The 19,875-nt window shown below is 35.3% G+C and overlaps 1 protein-coding gene across 3 annotated transcripts in view; it reads right to left on the reverse strand.

Annotated features, from left to right (window-relative positions):
• LOC128673474 (protein winged eye-like) overlaps nucleotides 1–19,875 on the reverse strand; it is a 79,709-nt gene that overhangs the window by 18,534 nt on the left and 41,300 nt on the right. For all 3 annotated transcript variants that reach the window (XM_053751336.1, XM_053751335.1, XM_053751337.1), the window contains 6 exons: nucleotides 15,060–15,145; nucleotides 14,674–14,742; nucleotides 11,429–11,552; nucleotides 10,881–11,049; nucleotides 10,308–10,506; nucleotides 9,864–9,968 (listed from right to left, as the gene is read on the reverse strand). In XM_053751336.1, the coding sequence (XP_053607311.1) occupies nucleotides 9,864–9,968; nucleotides 10,308–10,506; nucleotides 10,881–11,049; nucleotides 11,429–11,552; nucleotides 14,674–14,742; nucleotides 15,060–15,117 (724 nt within the window). In that variant the 5' untranslated portion in view covers nucleotides 15,118–15,145. The remainder of the gene's footprint in view (nucleotides 1–9,863; nucleotides 9,969–10,307; nucleotides 10,507–10,880; nucleotides 11,050–11,428; nucleotides 11,553–14,673; nucleotides 14,743–15,059; nucleotides 15,146–19,875) is intronic.

Here is a 19,875-nt window from a genome sequence, read left to right on the forward strand (position 1 = left end):
CATATCAGTTGACCTTCACCGATACATCACGCTCTAACACCAACATTCCAACCATAAGTCTATCTCGCTCACTCTTATGACTAGATCGCAACGTGCGCTCTGATACACCTCCTCGTAACCGCTGATCGCCTAGTATCACGCGCGCTGAAGAAAAGGGTTTATCCGACGCCGAATGACCCCGATGCACCTAGGATTTTCCGACCAAGCACTAATTTTCCGCGAAAAACTACTTTCGTTAAGTTTTTCTTGCATTTTTATGACAAAAAAATTCAAATTTTCTAACGCGACAACAAAATCGTATTTTTGTATCGGTGCAGTACTTTATTTTCAATTACATAGTTTTTTTTTTTTTTGTTTTGCCAGACAGGGAAATCTAGGCCAGTTAATAGTGTCCCTATTCAACTAGTAGTGTTAAAATAGCGACACGTTTGCGTTGCGTGGCTCGCGATGTAGTGAAGCGTATCGTAAATAGATTGCAACGCCTATAGGCTGCTGCAGCGAAGTAACTTGGTTACCTAGCTAATAAAATATGTTGCATGTTGCATTGTGCTGTAACATAAATAATTTAAAAAATACGTACTTTTTCTTTTTGTTTTAAATTTTAAAACGAATTTTCTAAAAAGATGTTCGAGCTTACACAGCAAAAAATAAAACACAAAATGGTTGCAAAAAATTCGCAACGTTTCGTAATCGAATATTACGCACAAAAGTACTAGGATAACATTAAACGATTGGAGTTGTAATAATACATTAAGTAAAAAATGGCCAAGTCAGACTCGGATTTACTTATATTTATTTACATATTTGTTGTCATAAAAATTATTTTCTACATTTACAGGTAACATTCAGTTAAATCTACGCGATTTCGGTAAAATAGTCAACTGACGACATACGTAACCCGATATAAAAATATGAAAAATTTTATTTTGCTAAATAAAATACTTTTATTAGTCAAAAATAGGCACTTCATTTTTACATTGGTATACTTTTTGAGATAAGAACATCCTGTAAAAAGAAAAAATATCCTGTTATATTGTAGTAGTTCCTCATAATAACTCTGTTCGTTGATTTTTTTTATTTTAGACAACTGCTCTAACACATTATCAATAAACCTTTCAAGAAAAAATTTGGAAAATGTTAAATTGATAATCAATGTTCCCATAACATCTGATTCAGGTACTTACACTTATTAATAATTTTTGCAGGCCTTAATGGGTTAAATATGTGACTCCTTATTCGGCAAAAAGGGATATTGTAATTCTGATCCAATTAATTCAACGGCTAATAATGCAGGAACAAAATTATAATTGCAATGTAAATAAATGTCAACATGCATCCAGTAATAGGAAAGTCAACAATATTTTTTAACCAAACAACCACGCCAGCGAAGATAGCGCACCCCTTGTTAGACAACCCCTATATTTGCTAAAAAACAATCAGAATTAAACTTTATTGCAGTTACCTACAGTTCAAAATTGATTGCGAGAGCCTGAGAGAGGGTTTTATATTTTATTTCGAATTTTGGCCGTGCATTTGCGAAATTGAAAAGTTTATGTTCGAATTTCGAACTAAAATTGGAGACGTTAGATTGGATGGTCGTGGCACCGGGAGCATCTGCTTACTAGACGTAAAAAGTGAGCTGTGGTGAAAATGTTATCCTAAAAAACAGTGTAATAGATAAATATTTAATATTTTTCTTCTTCTTAGCGCCGAATCATATTTGAGAAGATCAAATATGACGCCACTGATACAACAGAGCAGTATTCAATCGAAGCGATCGAATTAATGATCTTGAACCATTCGATCTACAAGACTGACTGAGTTCCAAAGATTTTCGGGCCTTAAATTGATCGTGGGTATAATAAAAATATTACGTTGGTCCTACAGGCAGTATGTAATGGTTCGAGATATTAACAAAATACTCTGAAATTCCCACAATACCACCCGGGGCACATCTCATTCCCCATCTTCGCAATGCCGCCATCGGGGCTCGGGGCAAACGCTCGGATAGAAACGTCACGGTATCTACCAGGGGAACATCGGAATACAGGAGGAATGCGCTCGACCCCAACGAGGGACTCGCGGGGAGACTTGCTATCGTGCTCCTACAAATATAGAGCAGGGTTGTGTATTTTAACATTATAGAAATTATTTATTTATTTAACAGTGTTTTTTTTTTATGGAACATAGCAATAATTTTTCAAATTGATTTAATCTTCACATATACATAAATATTATTATGTAGCGTAACCTGTCTGTCGCATTTACGGAGGCCTACCTATAAAATATCCGAATAGGGTGTAGAAATTTAGAAATTACATTATTACCTATCATTACAAATATTTATTAAAAACAACTGCGAACTAAACATCAAAACCGGCCCAGCAGTTTAGCCGTGAAAGCGTGACAGACTTTCGCATTTATAATAAGATGTATAATGTTTTGTTGTTAAAAACAGAAATAAAACCTAGGCAACCCTAAGCTACCCCGGGAGCGTGCCAAATGCTTGTGACGGGCGGGCTCGTATTGCCGGGACGTGATTAGAAATATTTCGTTTGCACCGGGCGAAGGTACCAGGAGCAAGAGTATTTTCTCTTTTTCTAGCCAGCCAGTCCTTCTGGTCAGTTCGAATATACAGATTGTATTTTTTAAATGGCTTTTCGTATAGAAATACGATAAAGTTATTTTTCAACTCTCTTCTATTTTTAAAAATATCTCCCACTCAAAGAATCTCTGATGAAGGTTATAGCCGGGATTAATATAGGCGCAGTTTTTATTTCGCATGTTTCTATTACAAAACGAAGAAAAAAAAACATGTTTTGATTAATTCGTTGTTAATTCACTTCTCAATCAACAATGGTTAAAAGTGCGATGTGTTTTTACACTTTTATAAATTATTTCATTACGCTAATTAATATAACAATAACAATACAACTATTACTAAGTAAATTGTTTGTTAGTAGCTCGGCATGCGTGGCGTGAAGCTCTCATAGTTTCCCCATCTTTGGTATAAATCAAACATTTTATACATATTTCGTCAGAGCCCACATGTTTTCGACCACTTGCTGTGGGCTTTATTGCCCGCTCTTCAACATTATTTGCTTTTGTATCATTTTTCGTCATAGTTCCATACAAAACTGAACCTTATTCACAATAGACTATAATTCAAATTCCCATAAGAGATAGTTAAACGCGTCACGTTATAATTATTACGAAACTTCAGTGCTTCGCACGATCGTAAATCCTTGCTTTGAGACAAAGGACCTTATAGTTATAGGAATAAGAAGGAATATTGCACATATGTACTTTAATTATGTGTTTATTGCATAGAGTACCCCAAGCCTAGGGGTGGTATGACGTAGATTTTTGTATTGACAAAGGAAGCATTCAGAATCACTTCTAAAAGGAGTTTTTGTTGAATGTAACGATATTACATTTCTAATGCCAGATAGCGTAATAGCAAATTCATTGCATCTATTATAATTTGCTACTTATTATATTGGCATAGAAACCTGTAAGGTTTTTTTTTTTTTCACTTTCTGTACGGAAACATTAAATGTAGGCAAAGCATATATAACCATGTTATCAGTTGTTAAAATAAATTAATACAATTTATAAGTAACAGAAGGTTTGTTTAAAAATGTTTAAGCTTTGACTTCGTCCGCGTGAGCGTGAGGTTCGTCTTCGCTATAAAAACATGAATCGAATTTGATCAACTATGAAATATAGTATGTGCTCCCTAGATAGTTGGATAAGATAAAGAAGGTAGAAGATCACAGATGGTGCTAACATTGTCTCAATCGTGTTCTAAATAATATCAAAAACCTCACAAATACTGGCCGATAATACGTATTCTCATCCAAACGAACATACAGCGACAATAGAGTGTGTTCAACATAAAACAATGTATTTTCTAAATTCACCTCACAAAGAGAATACACACGCACAATTTATTGTAATTGCAAGGTCTGATTAGCATGTAATTGGCACGACTCGTGTTTTTTTTTTAAATAATAAACTTGATAATATCTGATGTTATCAGTTGGCCAGTAATGGCAGTCGGTACGCTTCGCGCGATTTTTTTAATTGCCTGTCTGAATTGAATCATTGAAATTTGTATGGTGCTTAAATGCTAATATAGCACAGATAATTTATTTTCAATTTTTTTTCGTAAAAGTTTATATTTTTCTTTTTTTAAAAGGGCAAAAATCTGTATAACACAATCTACCTATAGGGCTCAAATTCATTATATTTTGGTTGGAAGAAAGCCATATAAAAAGAACGTGTTACACTCCGGGAGTGCCGGCAGAAGTGGAAACTTGAATATGAACGTTGTGCATTTTTGACATCTTCCGAATTTTCGATCAGACATTAAACATTTTTATCCATCACAAAAAGTGCACAACGCCGCTAAAGAAGTATTCACTTCAAAAAACTGTTTTCCGTTGGACTGGCTGTAGATATTCACGCTTGTATACAAAGTAATACTAAAATCATCGCTTCAGCTTCAATACATTACGATTATTTTAAGTTTAAACTCTATAGTTAGTTAGGTCACTCGACCATACCATCCATGTTTCTAGTTTACCATGTCAACATGTGGACTGTATCTCTTTATTACGCACTTAATCCTCTGCAAAATAAATGGACCAAGCAATGCCAGACGTGAGCATTGTAATGGCATTCTCTGGATAAATATTAAAAACAACTAGGTACATTTAAACTTTCGCGTTGCATAATTATGTATATTAAACAACAGGTATTAAACGCGCATATACCTTTTTTATTGTGCGCGTTCAATACCTGTTTAGTATTCGATGTCGAGTTCGGAGGATCAGGTATTAAACGCGCACAATAAAAAAGGTATGTGCGCGTTTAATACCTGTTGTTTATTATAACTATACTATATCCATACTAATATTATAAAGAGGGTAAGCGTTGTATGTTTGAAGCGGGTAACCTCCAAAACTAACGAACCGATTTCAAAAATTCTGCAGCGGCTCTTCACACGAGCACGAAGAAGGTAGCTAAATAAATTGTGACAATTTTATAATTTACTACATGTTGCCCGGGGCTTCGCTCCCGTGGGAATTTTAAGATGAAATATAGCCTATGGCAATCTTGAATAATGTACCTTTCTAATGCTGAAAGAATTTTTGAAATCGGTTCGGTAGTTTCGGTGATTACCCGCCTCAAACATATAAACTCACTAACGCTTACCTCTTTATATATAGTATAGATTAAGTCTCTCAATTAAAGTTCCATTCAAAGATATTTCCTTTCTTCCTTTCACACGATGATACGTGACTACTACAATTAACACTCTCCAACATAAAGTGCACCACGACGGAATAGCAATGCAATCAAAATCAAAATAAAACCATTTATTCAGAAATTAGGCCTTCACAGGCACTTTTTCACGTCGTATTCTAAATGAAATTATATTTACCAAAGCTACAAACTGCTAGCATTTCGGAACGACCACTGCTGAGAAGAAATCCCATAAGAAACTCATTCAAACAGTGTTGGCCCCTATTATGCCAGAAGGGCTTACCATTTTTTAAATATAAATTTATGTATACCAAAATACCAACTTAATAATATAAAGTTAACCCTGACATCTTCGCAGTAGTAGATACGTTGCAATTCCATAGTAGACCCCCGGACATAATTTACCTTAAAAAGATCACTCAAACTGACAAATCATAATAAAATAATTAAGTGTAGTAAAATTCAAAGGAAAACCACTTTATTAATTTATGACAGGAACTCACATATTCATAAGTTTTGCTTAACCCTACCTTAAGTTATTCACAACGATACAATCGAATAGGCAATTAGAGTCAGTTTCTAATGACTGAATATTTAATGCAGATAATTGCATTTTAGTTGAAAACCACCTGCCTGGTTGGGGTATTCTCCAGCGCATCGCCAGATGATATGTATGAGTTTTATTTAATTTTTTATTTAAATTTAATTTTGCCAAAACTGAGCCCTAACTGGACTCAGTTACAGACGCCATTAAGGTGTATGCACACGCGCAAATAAATTATTTATTGAGAAACAAAAACTAAATAAACATAGCTATACTAATAATACTGTATAACAAAAATTCTAACACAAATAAGCATTGTTACCATAATACATTGCATAAAAATCTTCTACAGTTAGTAAAATACAAAAATTTGGCATCGCTAACAATACCTTTAACAGGTTGCAACCTGCAAATTGCAATTTAGCGTAAAAATTAATTGATTATTATACTTTACAAAGATTTCTGATTCGAATTTTATCTTATTCACAATAACAATAAACTTACAAATGTGTCAAGTTAACGAAATAAAATGTACAGTATATTACATCTTTCGATATAATCAACTATACGCGGTTCTTCCGGTTAGCGAATAACCCATCTTATTGACAGTCTAGAAGTTTTGTTAAGTTTTTAATCACACAACGACGTTATTCTCCATTCGTCCGTCATTTGTTAAAGATAGTGCGTGGCGAACTGGTAATAAATCATCGTTATCAATCGCATAAGGTGTGCGTTTGCGCACCTAATAATCTTTTAAAATACACAAAAATTTTAAACGAATATAATTAAATATTAGTTACTTTAATCACTACTCGCGGTCATTGTTACTGTTTCAATCTGACTTTTGACAAAATTCGAAAGTTGTAACGAAACCAAATATTTTTTATTCGAACACAAGAATGATATGACATGGTCATACCGACTGAGTTAGTTATTATAATGTAATGTTGGCATAAACAATGTAGTTAGAACATTAATTTCATGCACTACGTACATATAACATTGCGAATTACGATACCGCGAGGCCGTATTATCTGATTAGCATATAATTGTCGGATACACACGCGCTTTTATGCCATAAATCTCATTACAAAGGCTCCACACAAACACATAATTAATACAGTTAAAATAAATGGCATGGGCTGGTGCAAAACTGTGAAGGAAATTCGCAAATTGTGAAGGAAGTTAGTTTATACTATTCAAGTGATAGAGGAAGTAATAAAGACATAAATCACACAGATTAAACCTTTTATAATATACTTAAATTCTTTAGATATGACGCAGAGTTAAAAAACTGAACTGTGATATAAAAATGGTAAAATAGATTTATTAACCAATATCCGTAGAGGAAAACAATAACAGGATATTACAAAAGTGTCTGTTCTAGAACCTTTGGATAAAAACCATATGATTAATCTGACATCTCGATTCGAAAAGAGGAGGATTAACGAAATGATGTCAAGTGAAAAAAAAAACATTCTCCCTTTGGATCCTGCTTAGCCTATAATGCTTGCCTTTGCAGTCATTCTGTTTGAATATCTTGTTGTAACTTATAACACCTTTGTGAATGGTGCAATAAAGAGTTTATCTATCTATCTACCTAATGTACTGAAATTACATTATTCATACTAATATTATAAATGCGAAAGTCTGTCTATCTGTCTGTTCCGCTTTCACGGTTATACCACTGAACAGATTTTAATGAAATTTGGTATGTACATAGTTAAAAGCTCCCGTTCAAATTTAAGGTGCTTTTTTTTTTTTTTTCAAAAATCAACCCCCAACTGACTATAATAATGGGGGGTGAAAGTTTGTGTTCCGCTTTCATAGAATAACTCACGAGGGCGAAGCCGCAGGCAGAAGCTAGTTCTATAATATATAAGTATTTAGTTGTAATATCGTTATTAGCTTCGAAATAAAACGATTATGAAAAGGATTACCGTCTAGCAACTCAAATGACATCAACTGTCAACCAATCGATTCGTTTCACCAACTCGACTAATGTGAATTTCTTAGCATTGGTCACGGCTTCACGGCTCGATGACTATTGTTAATGTTAATGGAGAAGGAAAATATTGTGTTACGGAAAACCTATCAGAAAATATATTACATTGTGATATAGTGAGGAGGTGATTATGACAGGTCCACGGAGTAAGCGTCGCCGGCCACGCTTGGATAAACATCTCCCTCTTTGCAATAACATTAGGACTAAAGGAAACGTTTCTGTTTTGTCCTTGTCGTCACAGTAAACATATAGTATGACAAAGATCTTTTGGAAAACACATTGGGAAAAATCGGAACTACATTGGTAATTAAGAAATCAGAATGTATCTGATCCTGTCTATGTTATCCAAGTGAAAAGATCCTTATCTTTTAACAAAGCATTTAAAAAGATTATCGCATTATTGATTGAAGAACTGGTCAGATATTTGTTTATTTATTTAAACTATATTGCACAACTTCAAAAGTTAACAATGTGGTGGACGAAGAAGAATACCTTATGGCATTAAGCCAAGGCATTCTTTGCCTGTCAAACAGAAAAAGGCAAAAAAGTGGAGCCACAATTAAAATAAAACTTTAATGATGTCGATTATTAAAAAGAATATACTATATCACGTTCAGCAATTAGCAAAATATGAAATTTAAGTTTCAACGTACCCAATTAACCGTGTCCCATTTAAAAGTACAGATTACGTTGTTTTGGCTAGAATATACTACGCAGAATTCCAGTCTCTACTCAATGCCAAACGATTCATACTGAACCAGCAGTTCTAATGAAGTTATACAATTAACAACAAGTTAATTTTAAAACTTGACTGTGCCAACCACAAATATCACGTGGGTCTGTGTGACAAACATAGTATTTTAATTGACGACAGGAAGAGTGTTAGGTATGTACTCAAGTCAATTGCTGATTACAATTCATAATGATTTACAAATTTTGCTTTGACAACATATAAAAATTACTTCAACGAAAAATTATTTAGTTGACAAATGATTCTACTCGTGAATATCGAAGCAGATAGTTTGACAGAAGTGTCTGCACTTTTTAACTGGTAGCCCGGAGGTGTAAGGTGCAACTCGTGCGCATGTTCATTAAAATTAATGGTCAGGTGGCGACCAAACATGTACCTACGTAAATAATTCATCATTTATCGGTAATGCGATGCTCAAACTGCCATGTGTATGATAAATTGTCATAATCATGTGAATACGTTAATGACATTTACAATCCTATGAACAGTTAAACGGAAGTTACCTACTAATTATTTTTAATGAAAGAATATTGTTTTATCTGCAAAGTAATTTCAAGCACCAATGACGTGGTAACCGAACCTTGTCTAGCAAAATTGATTTCCATAATCAATAGGAATTTTCCAAGTAAATTAAGTTTCTCAAGAAGCTATGTAAATATTAACTCTTATGTATTATTCAGTGCCAATTCGTTCACCTCAAGGTGATATCGAGTAGAGAACAATGCACAAGCTTGCGTGATCACGGCGTTTATTTAGTAGACGCGAAAGGTGCGATAAATACATACTTTCAAACGCAAACAAATACATTCAAACGCTATTTACCTTAAAAACACCATGTGATTTACGCAATGATATAATTTAAATATTTTTTTCATGACAAATAAAGAAGAGAAATGCATTGGCAAAAGTGGAGCAACCTGTAATTTATTTAATCTAAACCTTATTATCCAAAATAAGCTCTATAACAAGCGACATAAGGTTTATGGAACGAAACCGTTCATTGTCCTTCAACAAATTTAAATATTTTTTTTTCATTACCAAGCGCATAACAGTAAATACATAGTAGTACCAGGCCAGCAGAGACAACGAAGAGATTCCACCAGAGTTTCGGATGGCGCAAGCACTATCGATGACGATTGTCAATAGGCGCGATAAAGACCGTACCCAAACTTATCTATTGGTGTGAAAGAGCAACGGACAGTACGTATATGTGACTTAGTCGAAAAGGGACAGCATGTATGTTTGAGAAACGGTCTTTATCAATTTCTACGAAAATAAATTGAAAGACATACCGATATCGTGCATTCGTTGTTGGTTGTCTTTCTGGGAGAGCGCGGCGAGGAGGCCGGCATCGCCGACCCTTTGCCGCGCCACCGCTATTCCCACGGGAATGGAGCCTGAAAATGAATACGGCTATAATTTCTGGACTTTGAAACGACATTTGAATCACATCAATTTATTGTCCTGTAGGCTCAGTAATCTATCTATCTATACAGATAATTGTATGCATAAACGATTTATTTCCACTGTATGACTTCTGTTTACCCTATCCCTAATTTCTAATGGGGTAACAGGAACGTAAAATAAGGATTTCTACTATCTTACGTTCTAATCCGTCAACAAATATATAGTTTCCGTCTCGTGAATCGTTTGTCGACACGAATCATGCCGCATGCCGTCGCGCACAACATCTGATCAAAACTACTAGGCTCGCATAAACCAACGAGAGCACTCACCATTGTTCAAGGAGGCCGGTATTGAAGGCGGGTGGTCAGGCTTGTTGCCCGGCGAAGCCTGTTCCAGTTTGACCGCAACAAGTTCAGAGACATGGACATGTTGTGGCTCCCTCTTCACTTGAACTTGGACGTTTTGACCCGCGACCCCCAGCCAGGTCACGGGGTTCGTTCGGCTACATCCGCCCTCGGTGTGCACAACCTAAAAAAGGAAGAATTTGTTAACTGAGACATCAACAGCTGCTGCTTGGACCGCATGTGAATAGATGTAAAAGCACCTTATGTGCTGTTCAGGGTATATTCCGCTTACACGAGTGGATAGAGGAGCTTATTGTGAGTAGGAATATTTAGGATGGGTATCGTTTTTTGTCCACAAAGTGAAGATGAAAACTCTTTATTATGCAAATTGCAAGCTTGCAAGTTATTTTAGCTTGTAAGTTTATTTGCAATTAAATGGCTCCCTCTAGGATTGGGTTTTATCAGACAAAAAAGGCTAATAAGGCAAGATGACGATAATCAATGCCATTAGGGCAGCAGAGATAATCAGGAAATTCATTGTTTCCATTCTATACTTACTTTCTTGGGCGAATTAGTCAAACACGTGTTGCAGGACCGCTTGGCCTGCTCCGTCTTTATCGTGAGCGGCTGCATGACGCCGAGTCCGTCGATGACCTGGCGGTCACCAGGGCAGCAGAGAGAATCAGGAAGACACCCTTTGCCTAACTTCGCTTCATCCATTTTATCCCTATGAAATAAAAAAGTGGAATTAGTAAATAATGAAACTGTCAGAAAATTACTTGATCTTGATGGGTTCGAATCCCAGTCTAAATACTTGGTAATTAGGCAAATGACAAAAAGATCCATAATGGATGCATCATAAAAAAGAGTACTTCGACGTCTAGGTCGAAAGATAAATCTAAGATCAGTCAAAGCACATTTTATAGAGGGTTAAAATTTTCAAAGCGCGGCCCCATTGCTCCGTTACATTGCGCTGCGCTCCGTCAACGGACCAACGCAGTTTTGTATGGTAAGTCTACAAAACTACGGTGTGGCAACGCGCTGAGTCAACGCAACCGATCACGACGGAGCAATGAGGCCACAGTCAAACGAAGGAGCAGGCTTACTTGTCAGTGACGAGGAGCCGCTGCGAGCAGTTGAGCAGCTCCAGTTGCAGCGAGTATGGTGAGTTGGGGGGAGGGGTTGGTACTCCCAATGTGGACAGGGAGGTCGCAAACAGACTCTCCGTTACTGTGGACAAAGGTTTTGTTAGATCGAAAGGTCCCAAGTTCTCATCCTACTCGTACAGTCAACAGGGGCTTACCATCATCTCTTAACGCGATCCACTTTACGTCCTAAACTAAACTGCATCGCATAAATTTGTACGATCGATTAATTTTTAGTATGAATGCGATTCATTTTAGGTTCCTAAATTGAACTGAGTTGCATTGGAATCCTTCTCAAACAGTTTATGGTAAGCCTGCACCCAAATTCATTGCAAACTCGCCGCTATTACCGCGTCATAGACGTTCATGCAGGATATTGATGTGCTGTTGACTGTGCACACACCAATCTGACCCTATGACATTACCCTACGACAGTAGTCGTAAAAGTCATGTCGGATAACTTTAGGCGATGAATACAGTCTGTTAACAGTGTTAGCTCAATAAGAAAGAAAAGGTATATTTCAAGGATTCTGGTGTCTGTTAATTAACTGAAAAAAAATGGATTTATTTTTAATTAGCGGCCTACCGCGGCTCCACTCGGACTTTGCATACATATAGGATCTACCGGTAGGTACCATATTTTACTACTTGCTATATAGGTCTTCTGTTAGACACCCTGTATGTATATATTGCACTATAAGATAAGATTCGCTACAATTACTTTTCTAGACTAAACGAGTACCTAATTATATACCCAATGTTAAAATGGCACCAGTACTAGGTCATCATCACCATGTCGCGGGTTATTTCTGTCGCCCCCAAGGGAGCAGACCTTAATTACATGTCACTCTGCGCGGGCGCACACACATGTGATTCACATGCGGTAATAACACGAGAGAGACCGACGATATAGTCATTCCCGCCAGTTATTACAAGTAGATCATATCCTATTCTGTCCTACATAAATGCGAAAGTTTGTATGTGTGTATGTTTGTTTAACAAAAAGAGTGCGTGCGTGAAAGAGTAACAAACTTTGTTATTCTTTCACGCAAAATCTGCTGGAGGAATTTGTATGAAATTTGGTACACGGGTAATCTGAAGTAACACATAGGGTACTTTCATCTAGAAATTCCCACGGGAGCGAAGCCCATAAAGTACATAAAATACCGTTTTTCGGCCCTTTTGCTTGTGTTTCCGGCAATTTAGTTAAAACTTGACAATGTAAACGATGTCGTCAATGTAAACAATCAATATAAACGAGCCGAAAAATTATGTTTTTATAAAAAAAAAACATAACCTGTACATATTCTTCAGCCAGACAATGATAACGTTATGAACGATAATAGTCAAAAGCAAATCACATGATAACGCATAGTGTATTAATTTTATGATGATATAACGTTAATAAAACTACTTAAAAATTACAAATTGTAACCAGACAATGTATAAAGCCCTACGGGCTTTGTACTTGGTTACAATTTGTCTGTCTCGGTAAGGGCGTCGCTACTGATGAACTAATTTTGAGAAACAGAACGACATTTATATTCCTTTTGAACGTTTTATAAAAAGTATTTTTACAACCAAGACAGCATAACTATTACAGAACTAGTACTTGATGAATGTAGAGACTGTACCACGAAAGATGTCCCGTGGCAATATGAGGAACTATCAATAACATATAGGCTACGTTGTTGTTTTCAGCGACAGTAACGCCACTACTGCGGGACTTCTTTCGTAGTACTCTTTTCATGATTATTTCGACGTGTCTGACATCACATTAGTTTTCACGAAATCCATAATAGCGGGGCGCATAAAGTTTTACTGTTCTGTCTGCCGTGTAATTAAACGGAGAATATTCCTCATTAAACGTTTTACAACTTCGTCTAGCAATATTTTTTATTGTCTATGACCATTGCTCAAGTTACCACAATGTCTCGAATTAAAGATTTGCTTCTCCATTGCGCTTTATCCTTTTAAGGCGGCAATGATATAATACTTAGTCATAGAGTAAAATTTAATGTCTGTGGCATAGTATAATAAATATTAAGTATAGTCCTACCTACCTGGTTATCATTTTCTTTATTTATTTATTTGCGTACACAACACAGCAGTGTAAATATAAAACTTAAAAATAGGAAACTAATTACAATTTTGTTAATACATAGACATTTTAATTCAAATTTTGACTATGATTTTTTAATTATTATTAATGTTTGCTACAAATATTAAATTTGCCACAACAATTAGGCCTGTTGTTAGCTTAGCGAGCTTCAAGATTATAAAGATACTATACGAAAACAATAAATAACACGTTATAAAATTCTGATGTTGTCGGCATTTTTCCTTTTTGTATCGCCAAGCTGATTTAGCTATGCAATATAATATGCCCAGACAATGCTGACGCATAGAATCCATGCGCCGACATTGAAACTTAATTTTAAATCCATCCTATATTTTATATTACGTTACCAGGATGTCAGAGTCGTACGGTAGGTTGATAAACAAAATATAAATAAAAGTAAGATAAAAACTATCATAAGCGGTTGCAGTGCATCCGTTACCGCGAGCGACACGCGTGAAGATGCGTCTGACGTCTGACAGATGGTATCGTGTGCGGCGATCCAACTTTAAATGCGTAGCGACCCGACTCGGCTTTGCATGGGTACCAGTCCAACAATCGAACCACGTCAAAGTAATGTATTGATTTGTAACGTCGTTCCTATTCCAGTGGACTTATCACCAACCAAGCAGACAGAAAATGGTGAGTTTTACCCACAATTTTCTTAATCTAAAATATTCTGTGATTTCTGTTTGTTAGTACATTTTTTTATAGATCTGGATAGCTTTATTATCCTGACGCCAGAAACACAAGACATTACAACAAGAATTAAAAGGTTTTTCACTAAAAGAAAAACTATTTGACAGCCAAAACATTACGTAAGTACTAAAACGTCTAACAAACGAAGTTCTGTAATATAATATACTTAAAACTATTAAAAGTAGAATGATGAACAGGCAATTTTAAATAATAGATGATATTCATCATCAGATTTTATGACCTAAGGTCCTTGTCAATAGTACTCCTTTTATTTATTTTCATTGCCAATTGTTAACAGCGTGCGTTCCGAACTGCCATTCGAAATGATTATAGGATGAATGAAATTTTATGATTTATTTTTAATTAGTAAGTAATTAATTATTAATACCTTTGTGTAAAGTGGGACGATTGCTTCCTGGTGTCGGAAACAGTGAGTACAGAGGAAATCGGGCCGCACCTGTGTTAAAAGAAAATAATAAAAATAGCTTTTAAAAAAAATTACGATTAATTTTAATAGGTATAAAAGAAGCAATGGTTAAAACTACAACAAAGTTAGCGGTTAGGCTTTTTATTGTGTCAATAAATTGTTGTTAATGTTTAATTTTAAGTAAAGAAAAAAATTTAATAATATTAAAATGATTATCAGTTTTAATTTTCAGCAAAATAACAAAAAGAAACATAAAACTGTCGTCGACAGTATTTTTTTTAATGTCAAAGCATTTTTTATTTAAAAAACACACTGTGCAATTAAAAATAAATACTAGGATAGCATACCTTGGTGCAGGTCAGTGGGCGGGCGGGAGCGGGCGCCCCCCGCCGCCCCGCCCAACATCGCCTCTCGTGCTCAACCACTTCACCACCTGCGCAAAAACAAATAAAAACTTCAAAACACTGAGTTCGCGTTGACTGTACCTACATTAAAATAATACAATGTGTATGTATTTCAAAAAATGTAAAATTGAAGACCTAACTGCTATCACCTTTATAATTTCATACAGAAAATAATGACGTGTCAAAAAACTCATGAATTTTGAAAAGGGCAGTAAAGTAATACAAGCGTTAACTAGTTTTTAACGTTTTATTTTCGGGTTCGTAAGATGCCGAACTTTTTTTATTACAGTCTCTCTCTCTCTCCCTCTTTTCAGTCTGTTTCAAGGTAACTTTCGTTCGTTTTTCATTTAAATGTGCTAGATAGAGTCCATAAAGACACCTTTTACAAGTAGATTTTTATTTCGAAATTCCCACATTTCCCACTACTGAGTCCCCGGTTTGCAGCTAACATAACAAAATACGTACCAAATGATTGTCAGACAGAGAGAGAGATAACGGGTTTGGTGATAAAGAAAAAAAAACAACAATCATTGGGCGCTTGAAGGTGACCAGTATGACCATGCACGACCATGCAACAAAGATCTATTCGTCAGTACCAAATACCAGGGAATAAGAAACGTGAAGTAGGTATATGCAGCGAACGAATTGACATTTTGCACGCGTATCATATGACATTGCACAAGGCGGTTAGTGATAAAAGATAATTGAACATTACATATTCTGTTTATTTATGTAACAATGAGACAGGTTAAGGAAATACATAATAAGAACATCACTTATTATTTAGATTGTGCAGGAGTTGTAAAGAAAGGATTCAACAACCCCTACATATACTCATTTAGACAAGCCAAACGTTCAATTTTTAGGCAGCCGAGCGATGCGCGTCATATTTTTTAGAACTCTTAAAAAATCTGCCGCCCTGGTATTACGGATCGCCACTCACTTTCAAATGTCGAGAAAAACTCGTCTGACTTTTTGTGTGAACGAACGAACGGTTACGTCGTTTGTAATCGCTCTGAGAAGTTTTTATGTGTAACTTTGTCTTGTCTGGGTTCGTTGATCACTTTATTTCGTAAGATTTCATTCATTGTTTTTGCGGGTTCGTGATCACGTGATCGTTCAAAAATTTATCAAAACAACATTTTGTTCATTTATTTATTTTGTTAATTTTGCCTCTGGGCTCTCCCTGCGTGTTAACACACAGTACGTTGTTTTGACATCCTTTTATGATTACAATTATCGGTTTCTTCCGGCGCCATAGAGCGTCGGAGCCCAGGGACCACAACTAAGAATAATAAAATTGTAAACGCCGTTAGCACATAATCTATCCCGCGACATAGAAGTTGTCTATTGACAACTCATAAAAAATAAAAAATAAGGTGAAATAAGTTCATAATTATTATTTCACCACTCCATTGCATAATACACCCTAAAGTTACCCCCCTAGAGTGTGAAATAAATTCACCTTTACCCATAACCGTAACCCGTGTTATTTTTCGAACATGAAATCGACAAATTGTATGGCGAATATAAGAATAGAATCACATTTCGCAGTGGCGCTAGTAGTACCATTTTCGCTGCAATTAAGTTATCATTGATAATTGCAGTTCAATTTGGAACGGGACTAGCGGAACAAACTGGTAGTCCCAGCTTGTTGTAAAACACTGTTCTAGCCAATTAACGCGTCACGTAAGATGGATTGTGCGTACGTTGAAGCAGCTTACGGTTAGGAACTGGGGTTCCGTATATATGAAAAACGATATAATGTTTGCAAAACACAGTATTGCAAAACAGTCGGTAATTTAGTAATTGTATGTATGTTTATGTATTCAATACATTGTTTTAAGGTATACATTTGTGTTAAAATTATGTTATTATTTTAATTTTTAAAGCACAACACGTTTTATTTTTTTCAATTTCACATATTGTTAATTTTTTGAGTTGCGCGATAAAGTTTAAATACATACCTAAATCATTTTATAATTTGATTCCAATAAGACATCAACCGACGGCAATATGTGGAACTATCAATAACAGATTGGCCACGTTGTTGTTTTCAGCGATCGTAGCGCCGCGACTTCTTTCATCGCCAGACAGCAATTTTCAATATATCGTTTCAATATTTATTTTTCAAGTATTTTTGTTACAAATACAACATTATACAAACAAAACTATAATAAATCAGAGGATTTGCTAGAAAGTTGTCATATTATCACAAAACAAACTCACACAAATAATATTTAATGGAAATCTGATATTACGCTGTGATTTGTGAATCAAAATCCGTGAATAAAACGAATAAAATATTTGAAAGAGCCATTTATTGTGACATTAGGCACATTCAGAATGAATAACCAGCTTAGAATACCACATATTTTACAATTAAATATTTCATTATACACGTAAAAACATAGAAGTGACTAGTAAAAAACTAATAATCGAAATGTGGGAATAAAAAAAAGTACAAAGGCGCGGCGCTCAGCGGACGGACAGACAAAAAGTATATTGTTCCTATTAAACAGTGAGAGACGTCCAGAATAAATTATGTTAACCCATTTCAAAGTTTAAGGGGAAGTTATAAATGGGTCAGATTAGGCCCTTCTGAGAAACGCGACGGCGGTGGTAGGGTTGCCAGCAGCGACTAAATGGAAGAAATATTATAGGAAAGGATTTCCGACTCAGAAGTACTTCTGATATTAGATTGTTTTAGTCTTAATATTTACTAAATATAAAAACTAAATTAAAAATCCTGCGACTCTTGAGGAACTCCCAGTACCGTCTTCAAATAATAATTATGGGAAAGATTGCCGGAAATCCAAAAGTGGGAGGACGCAAGATGTTTTGGCTCATAAACATCGGAGAATGGACGGGAGTCAAAACAGTTGAACAATTCTTCAGACTGGCTTTGGATAAGACAAAATTTAAGGAGCTGACGGCTAACACTCAGTAATGAATAGGCACATGAAGAAGAAGAAGAAGAATTGTTGGCATTTCATCTGCTAGAAAAGAGCTGTTTCCAAACGACTTACCTCACGGGTTTCGATTAATCGAAACTGTTCTTAGCTCACGTATGGGTCTAATCCAAATAAAAAAAAATTAGATCAGAATCAGTTCAGCCGTTTGGCTTCTATGATGCCACGATACACAGACACGTTAAACTTATAACTTATCCTCAATCCTTCTGTCTTGAGGGGTCAAAAATACACTATCTAATTTGATATTTTCTTGCAATATTTTTAGGTAGTTATTATATAATTGATTAATGCTGTACAACAAATTCCTTGGTGTAATAATGAGGACGCAACGATAACAGATCACGCCCTCGTGATTTCAATTTCTTTTCGATTTCTGTCTTTGTAATCGATTTCAGTTCTGTTCAATTGATTAATAAAATCATGATGTTTTCAACTCAGGTCATATGAAAAATAAAAGTCTCGTCCCAAAAAATATAATGTTAGTTTAATTAAAATTATCACCACCCATGGGGAAGTAAATTCGTCGAATAATGATGTAAATTCGTCCTCCTAATTTTTAATATATGTATAAGACCTATATTTGTTAATGACGTCCTTGGAGAAAAGGCTGCGGTGAAGTTTGTTGCGCCGCTTCTTCTTCACCTGCGCTTGGAAGCCGGCAGTAGACTTAGTTCAAGTAATTTTTTGACGTCAATAAGTGATGTATATCATCCTAAATTGAATAAAGAATTTTGAATTTTAAGGTTATAAACAGTATAATGCCCGACCGACCTTGACACTCCTTTAATATCCCGCAAAACGAGTTGCCAAAACCGGTTTCCAATATTTCAGACCTGGCAACCCTAGGCGGCAGGCGAGTGTTGAAAAAAATTAAAATTCAATTTATTGTAGTGTTCGAAATTTAAATGAAGTGTGCATTCGTTTTGGAATGTTTCGAGTTGGTGTCAACTTGTCAAGTGTGTGACTCTGTGTTTTTCTGATTTTCTGGTACTTATGTTAATAGTTTTACTTGACTAACTTAATGTTAATCAGTAGGCTCAGCGGTTTGAAATAAGTTTTTACGAAAATGACATTCCTGGGAAAAGCTATTGTTTGTATTGTACCGTCATTTTGTTGATAAAAAAAACTCTTTTCTTGTTTAAATCAATTAAAGTAAGTACTTTCGAAAGATAATTTTATTTAATTCGTTTTAGTAGTATCCCGTCATCAAATTAAATTGTTTATTGAAACTGTTATTATCGCGATACGTTTTTCTGTAATACGTTTTCGTCGTAATACATATTTGCTGTTGTTAGTTTCAAATTAAATAAATAGACAAGTGAATTTCTATTGTAAAAGTCATAGACAAATAAAAAATCAAGTGTGGTATCAAGAAGTGAAGCAATTACCTATAATTATTAAGTGAATTAATGTTGCGCAGCAAAACTGTGTCGGCCATTTTGTGTCATTTCAATTTATGTTTTAATTTTAATGTTTTTTTAAATTGTGTCCGCGGGCGACCAGCGTCTTGGTTAACACCGTGACATAAGCTGAGCGGAAATCAATTTGGTACCTAATCCACTTTTCTTAAATAAGTGTAAGATTGTTGTGCTAATTGTGTGGTACCAAATAAATAGTTTTTGTTTGTTTCTTTCTTTACCTATTGAAAGAGCCGTGGAAGGAACTCCACCTAAAAAGCTTCGTTTTTAAATCTGTTGACAATAACTTGAGGAGACGAGACTTCCCATATTTTCCTCAGTGATGATGTTATCCTAAGTTTATTGAAAAAAATTGAATTTGCATTT

This window comes from Plodia interpunctella, chromosome 11 (genome assembly GCF_027563975.2).
Source record: "Plodia interpunctella isolate USDA-ARS_2022_Savannah chromosome 11, ilPloInte3.2, whole genome shotgun sequence".
In the NCBI taxonomy this organism is placed as follows: Eukaryota; Metazoa; Arthropoda; class Insecta; order Lepidoptera; family Pyralidae; genus Plodia; species Plodia interpunctella.